At 47.0% G+C, this 11,417-nt stretch overlaps 1 protein-coding gene across 2 annotated transcripts in view; it reads right to left on the bottom strand.

The window, feature by feature from the left end:
- Positions 1-3,215: 3,215 nt before the first annotated feature.
- Positions 3,216-11,417, bottom strand: part of STMN1 (stathmin 1) — a 30,827-nt gene continuing 22,625 nt past the window's right edge. Inside the window, 5 exon segments of one of the 2 annotated variants that reach the window (NM_001034790.2) lie at positions 3,227-3,739; positions 4,150-4,341; positions 6,264-6,436; positions 6,940-7,012; positions 8,701-8,731. In NM_001034790.2, coding sequence (NP_001029962.1) covers positions 3,668-3,739; positions 4,150-4,341; positions 6,264-6,436; positions 6,940-6,952 — 450 coding nt within the window. In that variant the 5' untranslated portion in view covers positions 6,953-7,012; positions 8,701-8,731 and the 3' untranslated portion in view covers positions 3,227-3,667. 2 annotated transcript variants of the gene reach the window in all.

The raw sequence follows: 11,417 nt of genomic DNA, 5'->3' as shown, positions 1-11,417 counted from the left end.
TCCTTAGAGTAACAGAAGATGGTCACTCGTGGCCTTTTTGAGGGCGGCAGCACTGGCTGAATCTGGGGCAGAGGGGATGCCGAAATGCCAGAGCAGCCGCCTTCCCAGGAAGCGCCTGGACTCAGTGCCCGTTAGACCCTGACCAGCTGAGACCTGTGGCCGTTCCCTCACCTTCCTAGACCTGTTTACTTCTCTGTCCTGTAGCAGCACCCACCTCACACGTTTGGACCCGAGGAGACGTCACAATGCCCGAAAGGAACTGCTCACCCCACAGTAGCCTCAGATGGGCAGCACCACTCCCCAGCCAGCCCTGGAGTGGTTTATTTCTCTTCCCGTTGCCCACTGTCAGTAGTCTCCCAGTTCCTTGGTACGGTGTCTCCAGAGCCCAGTGGCCCCATCCAGTTCAGAGGCTCATCACCTCACCCCCGTGGTGCTTCCACAGCCTCACACTGTGGTCTCGGTCACCTTCTCTCCAATTCACCCTGCCCCACGCCTCCATTCTCTCCCTCAGAATGGCTTTGTTCACAGAACACGCCTGTTCCGTGTTCTGAAGCCCCCACTGCTCAGGATAAAGGGAATGGAGAGGGCATCTCTATGAGAGCCTGCCGTGATCCAGTAACCATGAAAGGTCCTCATTAAGTACATGTTAACAACCTACTCACCAGAGACATATTAATGTCCTTTGTTACCCGAACGTTATTGACCAGTTTAAAAATTCACTCATATAACAAATCGCAGATTAGTTTCTGCAAAAGCCTCCCAGTGAAGTGTTATCAAGTCCATATCTGATTTCTCAGAGGACTGGCTCAAGTCTTCTCTCCGCTGTTAAGCTTCCCAGACCACTGAATCCTGTGGTTACACCCTCCACCGAAACACACTTGGCCGAGTACAAGCATGGGGTTGAGGCCATATTCTCACCAAGGCGTTCCACAACCCCCCGCCTGCTTTAGGCATAAACACAAGATGCGCGGGGACCCCATTTCATCTTTGCGTCCCTAGCACATAGCTCAAAGTTGGGCACGTTCTAGCTGTTTGTTAAATGTGGATTTAAGGGCTTTCTTCCCATCCCTCAAGCCCCTCCTTTCTGCCGAGGCCAATCACCATGTCCAAGTACAAAAGCCTCAAGAGGAAGGGATGCACCTCATTTTCCACTCAAGTCAAAGAGTGTGTTCTATGGCGACAGCCCCCAGGCTGCAGTCAAACCACTTCTGACCTCTGACAGAAGAGCTGCCAGGAGAGGCTGACCTGGCTCACTCAAGACAGGACCAAGTCCTTCGGCCCAGGGCTCTGACAATCCCAGGAGCTCCTGGACACCCACTCTTCCTTTCCTCCAAGCTGTGCACATGTGTGTATGCTCAGTTGCTCAGTCATGCCCAACTCTTTGAGACCCCCAGAGGACAGGTTCCTCTGTCCATGGGATTCTCCAGGCGGGCATACTGGAGTGGGTTACCATTTCCTCCTCCAGGGGATCAAACCTGAGTCTCCTGCATTGGCAGGTGGATTCTTTACCACTAAGCCATCTGGGAAGCCCTCCTTCCAAGTCATAGGCAAAGAATTTAAGTGGCAATTATTTAACCTAATTCAATCTTCTCTTTTTATGTTTGAGAAAACTGAGGCCCAGGACTAGTACCTCTCCGAAGGTCAGAGGTAAAATAGAAAAGCCAGGGCGTCTGATTTTATGGGCAAGATGGATCTCCTTCAGTTCCCTGTGACAACTGCTATCACAAGGTGGGAACTTTTGACACTGTCAGGGCCACCATGGGGTTGGCTGTAACCAACTGGGGGATCCCTCCTCAGGCGTATCTTAGACCCTCTTCTTTTTCCTGATCTCTGTTCCGTTCCCCACATGTCCCACAGGAACAAAAACCTACTGCTCTCTGTAGGACATCTAGTATCGTAACTCTGATGAATTTCTACTTTCAGGCCATCTTTATATCCAAGCTACTCACAACTGGTGCTTTAAAGGTTCCCATGGGTACCATCTCACCCATGCAAACCTCTAATACCTACTATAGGACAGATCAAAGATGGACAGTGGTGCATTTCTGCACACAAGCTTCACTTCGGCCTATGTGTTTAGGTATTGCCATCATTATACTTAACTACACTTGATCTTTTTCCTGTTTGCCCTATACAGCCATGACTCTTTAAATTCGATCTTCTTTCAGAACCCCTACAATTGATCACCTTATAAATTTCTAAGTCAGTTCAAGCCACTTAAAAGCTGCAGTCATTTGCAACTCAATATAAACTTATTAGCTCCCTCACTAGCCTTTGGTTAAAAACGGTTATCATTATTAGTGATATATATATAAATAGTTTTAAGTGTGCTCTACTGTACAGACACACACACACACACATATTCCTTTAATCCTAGCAACATAGGACGGTTGATAGGCTATCCTTATAAGTTTGATAAAACCCAAATCAAGAGCTGCAGAGGCATAAGTGTGGCAACATGCTGACCCCACTGCAGTATTAGCAGTCATCCTGGAAACTCTTTCACTGGAAGTGTGTGGCTTCCAAGAGCTTTTCTGCAGATAGTCTGAGAAGCAAATAATCATATGTAATTAAGGCTATTTCCCAAATAGCCTAGGAGAGCTGCCAAAGGCTTTCCCGGAATTCAGAGGCAAGCTGGTGAAAACCGTAACCCTGTAGCCTCTGGACGCGAGATGAAGCAACCACAACCTTCACCGCCCAAGTCACTGCTGCTCCAGAGAACAGGTTCCCTCCATCAGTTACAGGGCTTGCTAGAGGGGTACAGAAAGTTTTACTAATCTTTTGATTCTTGAGAAACGGTTCCTAAGGCAGGCAAGTGTTAGGATTCACCCCCAACCCCAGCCTGTAACGTAAAGCAAATAAAGCATCCGATATCTCTAACTAGGATCTTAAGGTTTCTCTAAACTATTCTCTAGAAACAGCATTTGCGCCTTTCAGTCTGCCTTTTTAATGGGGACACAGAAAACAAAAAATGCTTCTTTGCAAATAAACATCTGAAAGACTATCATAACAGCTGATCTGGGCTGAGGCATCACAACAAAGTGAGGATTGTGGAAGAGGACAATGCAAACAACTCCGGAGCAAGAAACTCCAGGGCAGAGAACTCCGGTGGTGTGCGCGCGGGGTGTTTCCAGCAGCCTCGAGGCCCCATCTGGAGCAAATACAAACTAGAGGGTCTCTGTCACTGGACAACTTATCACCTGGACAGAAAGAAGTCACTGCCACCAACAGCACTGTGCAGTTTTATTAACCATTCAAGTACAGTAGCGTCTGTAAGATCGGGACAGAATTGGGATTTAAAAGTGAACATATTCAGCATCTAACAATTTGAAAGAAGCCACTACATACTCTTTTCACAGACATGTTTCCACGGAGCCAATACAGTACTAGCCATTAACCCAGCACACCAGGTGTACTGAAGTAGAAAAGATGCAACAAGAAAAATAGCTACATTAGAAAGACTTCAACACTTTAGAAAAAGAGTAAAACACTTTTCGTTTCTCCCCTTCAGCCCCTAAAACAACATCATACCGTCTGGATCTACCTATACAGTCCTACATCAGCTTCTAGAATATTTGTCAGGAGGGCAAAAGTAAAATGACACTGGCCAGTACAGTCTTTGGATATTTAGGAAGGGGAGGGGGAGAAAGTCAGTTCTCAGAGCAAATTAGTCGGCTTCAGTCTCATCAGCAGGGTCTTTGGATTCTTTGTTCTTCCGCACTTCTTCAATGTGCTTGTCCTGTAAAGAAATAGTATATCCACCAGTCAAGTGAAAAAGCCTACAAGGTCATGCCCCCAAGAGGCCCAAATCAGCATTAGTACATACATTATATGACATGTGTAATAATATACTATTATTATATATATTATGGGAATCACGTAATTAGAGTTCTAAGTCATCATCTTCAAACTTCCTAGGTCACTCATTGAACCTAATGATTCAGCCTTCTACTGCTCTTCCCAAGAACATGCAACTCTGCTGCAAATTAGTGAATATTCCTTACTTAAAAATAAGACATCTCTGATTTAACTTGTTAACCACAAAATGAATGACAAAGACACCAAGCACGCGTGATCAAGGCAGAGCTCACGCCGTCTCAGTGGCGCACCACACCCCGGCTCCCGCGCCTCCCGGGCCGGGGCACCGACCTTCTCCCGCAAGCGCTCCAGCTTGGCGGCCATCTGCGCCTCTCGGTTCTCTTTGTTGGCCTCCATCTTGTGGGTCAGCTTCTCTTCCGCCATCTTACTGAAGTTGTTGTTCTCCTCTATCGCCTTCTGAAGCACTTCTTTCTCGTGCTCCCGTTTCTCAGCAAGCTGCTTCAAGACCTCAGCTTCATGGGACTGGAAAAAAGTTTAATAGGCTAGGCTCTCTGAAATGTTATACAGAATTAGGTCAAATCACAGAAGAAATTATTGAGAGGACTGAAGATAGAAAGTTAGATCCCTTTAAATAATACTGAAGTCAGGACCTGAATTATCCGTATCAGAATGCTGTAAAAATTATATTTTCTAGTGTTTTTATTTACTTTGGAAAACTGCTCATATTTGTTCAGAGATTCTTGCCCAATTATTCCTTAAGGAAATCTTTGTAAGATTTACCACATAATGGTATCAAGATGATTTGAGTGATATATACTTAGAAATGGCACTTTATTGTAAAGAATTTTGATTTTTTAACTTCAAAGGCTACCTAAAGAAAATGAGTTCCTTGTAAAAAATGTAACCGTATTGATAAAAAGAAAATCCACAGATACCATAGAAAATTTAAGATTAAACCTCCAGATTACTATTTAAGCCAAAGGATTTGTTTTAAGGAAAAGCTTATTAGCGTTTTTCTATGGACACTGCGTTAACTTCGAGACCAGTGGAGCTCTGTTACCATGGTGTGCCTCCTTCAACAGACTCAGAATAGCTTATTACCAGATTCCGATGTCTTTGGAAGCATCAACTTGCAGGAAAACTTCAGAGCATCTGCCATTGGTTCTGTTAATTCTCTTCTTCAAAATCCCAGTCATGATAAGAGTTTCACTATATTTAGCCAATAACTATGTAAAGCTCTGGCTAATGACTACAGGGCCAGTGTTGATTCCTTAAAAAAAAATTCTGTCCTGCCTTCAGCTGCATCTCTTCCACAAACTCAAACTACATGGAATGCATCAACTTGGACTAAATAGAAGAGCAGGTAGCAGATGAAAAACTGTTGCAAATACAGCCACTCTTCCTGGGGAGGTAATTCACTGTTGACAGTGGGTCAGCGCACACACAGAACACTCGTGGCACTGAAACGTGCCCAGCACATGCTACGGCAGCTCAACAGGGCCCCAAAATGCATGTGTGGGGTTAAAGGTACCAGACTTCAAAGCACCAAACTGCGCTGGTTGCAGGCACGTTGACCACTTCACCTTTTTGTGCCTTCATTTCTCTAATTTTAAAATTAGACCCATGCACCCCAATCAAGAGTTGCTAGAAAGAGGGACTAAATGAGAATTTACGTATCATTCTTAACAACTAGAAGGACGCTGAAGAGAGAAATACACCAAAATGTTACCAATAGTTATTTCTGCGAAGTAGGATATGAATTTTCTAATTTATTTATAAACTTCTGTGGTTCTCAGTTTTTCTATAACAAGCATATTAATATTTGCTGACTTTTCTGATTAGTTCTTTTTAAAGATACCTACTTCAATATAGAAGTACTAGATAAAAGCTACCATAATACCAGTATGACAGCTGAGCAACACAATCATGTCACTAGCAATTTAAAATGTTTTTATTGTACCGCTCTCAAAAAACAAAACAAAAACTAAAAAACCACAGACTTACACACAAACTTAAAAAACCAAACCCCAAAACCTTAAGAGACAAAAAAATGAATCAACAACAATCTATTTTCCAAAGAGAAAGCATGAAAAGTATGAATTTTGGTTTCAGACAGAACTGGGCTTAAACTCTAAGCTCCAGTACTCACTAACTGTATGACTCAGGAAAATGATTTAACTTTCCTGAGAACATTTTCTAATCCAGTATCTCAGACAACACCTACCCTCTAGGGTCAAAGTAGAAAGGAGAACTATATAAGTTAAAGGAGATGGTACACAATAGGAGCTCAATAAATGATGGCTGGTATTCTCTCCCCGCCACTGGCGCTGTAATTTTCATAGTTATAGTCACCACCTAGCTACAATTCTGTTTTCCTCCTCTTACAAAGCAGACTGGCCATGTTACATTAATAAATATCTGGTTTTCTGTAAATTGGTGTTTACCTTGCGTCTTTCCTCTGCAGCTTCTAATTTCTTCTGAATTTCCTCCAGGGAAAGATCCTTCTTCTTAGGAGGGGAAAGGGGAAATTCTGGGACAGATTCTTTTGATCGAGGGCTGAGAATCAGCTCAAAAGCCTGGCCTGAGGCACGCTTCTCCAGTTCCTTCACCTGGATATCTGGATTTGATCATATTTATAATATATTCAGAAAAATGGAGTTTTTCCTATTCTAATAAACTGTTCTATCGTTTTCTAAAAACCAAATCAATTTAATGAATAGAATGAGGGCTGGTGAAGCAGCTGTGTTTACAGGCAAGAAATTATTATCTAAATACCATGTCCCAGAAAAGCAAAGCTCAACATTTTTGGATTGATAAATACCATTCTGAGACATCAGTATTTGACAATCATTTCCCTGAACAGAACAAAAACATGCAAAACTCCACATTTTGCTTTAGACCAAACCAAATCGTCTAATAATGAAACAATTAACTATGTACTCTCAGTACATTCAAGTGGTAATTTTTCTGCTTTAGTTGCTCTCCAATTTATAAAGTAAGATTTTTTTTGGTAAGACCAAAACACAAGTGCCAAATTAAGATGGCTTAAGACCTGAGCCATCTCCTATTCTAAAATTAGAAGCCCGTCACAATTTCAGCTTTTCCACATAGATCACCTACCAGAAGAAGCCATGGTGAAGAGAAGACAAGAGACTGGCAGTGTACTCTACACGATTCACTGGCAAGGAAAACCCTGAAAACGATTTTCAAAAGCATGCAATCAATTTCTTTGCATTTCCATGTCATTGATTCAAAGGGATCTCAAATCACATCCATATAAATCAATGTCAAAAAAAACCCACTACTGTGGAATTAAATATGACATCATTAGTTAGAAAATTATTTAAAAATCATAAAATACTCAAACACTGGGAAACCTGAATTGAATAGAATGTTGGTTGTAGAAGAGGTTAAGTGAGCTTGCCCGTTCAAAATATACTTAAGATTTTTAAAATTAGACAGGGATTTAAATCACAAGGTCCCCGCCCCTCAGTATATTCTCCTCCTGGTGAGAAGATAGTGCAGATTCAACGCCTAGTGAGACCGGAGCCATCTTAACACTGCCTACCACTCATTGTGCAAACGAGAAATACCCACCCCTGCTTTGTCTGTGTCTGCCATGTGGAAAACAAAACGCCCAAACTAGTATTAACCAATAATGTCTCACTCCTATTGTTCCTGCGGTTTAAGGTCCTCATTCAACAGCGGGTTAACATGAATTATCAACAATTTTATGAAGCTTTAGGTCTTAGGTTACACCTATTTGCTACCTTGTGCAGTATTTTTCCACGAAAAAAAAACTACATTCCTTGATCTTTTCAAAGGTCATGATTCCTGCAGACCCAAGTCTAGTGTCAAACACGTAGGAATACAAGTTCTCAACAGCGGGAACTTAAAATCGGAAACAGGGAAACTGTCTAAGCCCGTCGGACGAGCAGGAGACTCCCAGCACCAGAACCAGGATGGGCGTGGCCCTGGTCCGGGCGAGGAATAGCGGCAGGCCGCCCCCCGGCCAATCAGAGCCCGCCCTGCACTCCGGCCCCGGGCCCCGCCCCTTCCTCCCCGCGCCTTTTCGAATCTCCCCGAACTCTCAACACCCCGGAGCCCGCGCGCGTGGGAAGGGGAGGGGTGGGCGGGGCTAACGGTCCCATCCGGGTAACTCCGCCCACCCCGGGCTCTCCCCGCGCGGAGTAGCCCCCCATCAACTCCCGCCAAAAACACCTTGAGGCGGGCCCCCGCCCCCCTCGCCCCCAGCCCCGCCGCAGCTGGCCGGGAGGCGCTAGTACTTGGGAGGAAACCGTGGGGTACCCGCCATCGGCTCGCCACCTCTTTCCTTCGCTCCCAGTCTTCCGCCACCCAAAGCCGTCCGCGCCCCTGAGCCGAGAGGACTGGACAGCTCTCGTGGGGGTGTCAGCCTTCCGTGGGCAGCCTCACGAACACTGAGCGGGGGCGCTGCCCTTTCCGGCCCCGCAGTCTGGCCCTCAGGTCGCTCCCTGGGGGCGCCGCCCCGCCCCTTCAAACAATGGGGACCCCAGCGGGGGCCGCGCCTGCAGGGAGGCGGGGGAGGGTGGGCCTACGCCCCCTATTGTCTCCTCGAAGGTATCTCGGGGCTACCTCGGCGGGCTCGCCCAGCTGGCCGCACCCCCTCCCCACCACAGCCGCGCCCCCAGGGAGCCAGGGACAAAGCCAGGCTCCGCCCGAGCCACACACAAAGCGGAGCGACCCCCCACCCCGCCCTCCAGCCCCTTTACGGCCCGCGGCCCCGCCCGCCGGCCTCCAGCAGGGGGTCGCTGCCCCAGGGCCGGCCCCTCCCGCTCGCCGCGTCCCTCTCACTGCCCCCGGCCGACCGCCGCCGCCTCCTCCCGAGAGTCCCACACCCACCTGCTCCGTCCGAGCCGCCTGGCCACACTCTGAGCACCAACAGACCCGGGCGCGCACAAAAGCGCCAAACAGCGACACGTGACCTCCCCGCCGGGCTCCGCATTGGCTGGGAGCGGCGGCACGTGCCGACCCCTTCCCACCCCCCCCAACCACAGCCCAAGTGGACCCCGCCTCTGGGGACCCCGGAGCACCTCGGGAAGTGTAGTTCAGGCTGGTGGGACCAGCGGACAATGCCAGGGGTGAGGGCTGATTTGGGGCGGGGGGTTCTCCAGGTATGAGCCGGGGGGCCGGGACGGTCATCTGGCAGGGGAAGGGGGTGATGCGGTGAGCCCCCGCCTGGGTTTGAACCAGTTCTCCCCTTCTTAGGAAAAGGGTGGGGCAAGGTCCCTTTCCACCTCTCAAGACAGTGGTCCCCCTGGACTCCACCTCTGTGGAGCCCCTTGCCCCACATCACACCGCAAGGGCAGCCCTCCCTTGGGACAGCGCATTGCCCTTCCGGAGCCCCCTCGGTGCAGCCACCTAAGACGCCCAAGCCCTTGTGACGGGACAATGCCACTTCATGCCTCCACCTGTCACCTGTATTGTGACATCATCATAATCTAACCCATTCTGCCCAACAGGGCACGGGCGTGGCCCTTAACTCATTGTGTGCGTTCTCCCTACCGTCTTAGGGTCCCCCAGCTGGTGACCCTCTATAGAGACCTGTGGGGGAAAAGCAAAAGGATCTGGAATTTGATCTCCTCTGGTCTAACAAAGTCACTGGGCTTAAATGCAGACTCCATCTGTTCTGCCAAGCCTTTTACCGGACGATAGGGAAGGAAGCTCAATTGCAGTTCTAGACTACACAGACTGCAGTTAAGTGTTGCTTTTGTTCTTGAAGCACGTGCTCCCACATCGGTGCTGGGTCATTATAAAGAATCAAAACAAAAGAAGCCACAAGGTCACGGTTCCCCCTGCCCTGGATAGATGGGATGCACAGCAGAAACACAAAGAAAATTGCTCTGACCCTGGCTATCTTAGAACAGCTGGCCTCATTCTTAAACACAGAAAGGCCAGAGGAAAAATAAATAAAATGAACATGGTTCCCAAGCCCCTTCTCCCATTCCCCCAGTCAAAGCTCTGTCCTTGGTGGTGGTCATTACACCAAAGCACCTGCCTTGAGATACTGACAAGGTAGAAGGACACGGTCATTTTACTGCTCGATGGGCTCCACCTCCCCAAAACCAAGAAACAAACATGACCTTCTTTGATGGAGCAGGAGTCCTCATTTAAAGACTCCCCATGTTCTGCTATTTACTATGGATATGCAGGAGTTAAATATAATTCATAGGTGCTTGAGACAAGGAAAACTGGATTATACAGGCAGCAGACACACCACACAAAGCAAACAATTAGCAATACACTGTTGCCTGAGATATGCTTGTTGCAGCATTTTCTCCAACAATTGCCCTTGTGTGGGGTCGGCCTCTCCCCCGCCCCCAATCTAAGTGGTTTTCCCTTAGCATGTGAGCGGGACCAGCAATAATTCAGATTCTGAGCCCTGAGAACCTTCTCCTTCTCAGACCAAACTTAGCCACCAAACAATCCGGTGTTTCCATCTGTCAGTTTTCTGAGCGAAATCTCAGAATTCGTCAGGAAGACTGGAGGGGAGTTGGGATAAGACCTCACTGAAAAGTGACAGATTAATAGGCAACACACACGAGCAAGAAACTCAAGGCTGAGAAGTCTGTTATACCCTGAACCATGCTTTTATCTAGAAGTCTTTGTACTTGATCTGGAGGTTTGCAGAGGAAGGTCCCACCCATTTGATGCATTTTTTTTTTTTTAATACAAGAAATTGCCACAAAAATCTCATCTTTCTGACTATTAATGTTATGACAGAAAAAAAAAATAAATCTTTCAAAACACTGATTATTTTAAAGCACTTATACCGCTTCCCACCGCACCCGCCCCCCCCACCTTTTCTTTCTCCCTAGAGCAGATGTCTATTTCCATGGAAACCATGGCTAGGAACGAAGATGTTAGAACTCATGTAGATTTTTCATCTTTTTTAACGATGCCACTTGGCTTCTGGGTTTGTTGTTAGATGCTTGGTCCTGACAGTCTCTGTGACGAGGATTTCCTGAGATCCCCACTGCTGCTTGAGGACTGAGGAGACTGGAGTCGGGTTTCCCCAAGAATGATCCTATGAATAAAAAAGGGTTTGGTGGGGCTTTGGGGTGGGGCTGCCTTTCTGAGAGCTAGACCACAGCTATGTATTGTCAGTTCTTCTGAGTGTTCATGAATGAGCTTTGGAATCGGAATGGCTTTCAACTGTGAGAGAGAAAACAGCTTTGCCATCTCACTTTGGAAAGGGGCAGAAGCTCCTTTCTTGGAAGGTTCCAAGAACTAACTTCAAAATCCACTCCCTCCTGAAGTGGCAGCAAGGAGTTAACATTTGCATCTTGGGATTATGTGTCTTTGCCGATGAGAATTATTTTTGCCTCTGCTCAGATGGTTTGGTCGAATTGCTGGGGAGCTGGCTGTGACTATGGATTAACACAAAGTGAAGTTGAGATATGGCAGCCATCCAGCTTATTTGATCTGTGTAGACAGCTAAAGGAGAGCCCTTCAGGCTTCAAAGTCCAAAAGGATGTCTACGCTGATCAAACAAGTCGGGCTGTTGTCAGATCTGCTCTGTTCTTACAGAGCAACGGCTGCCTTTGTTCATTGTTGGT

This window comes from Bos taurus, chromosome 2, assembly GCF_002263795.3.
Source record: "Bos taurus isolate L1 Dominette 01449 registration number 42190680 breed Hereford chromosome 2, ARS-UCD2.0, whole genome shotgun sequence".
Lineage (NCBI taxonomy): Eukaryota > Metazoa > Chordata > Mammalia > Artiodactyla > Bovidae > Bos > Bos taurus.
Note: the sequence above shows the minus strand (reverse complement) of the source record. Positions and strands in the feature narration are given on the sequence as shown.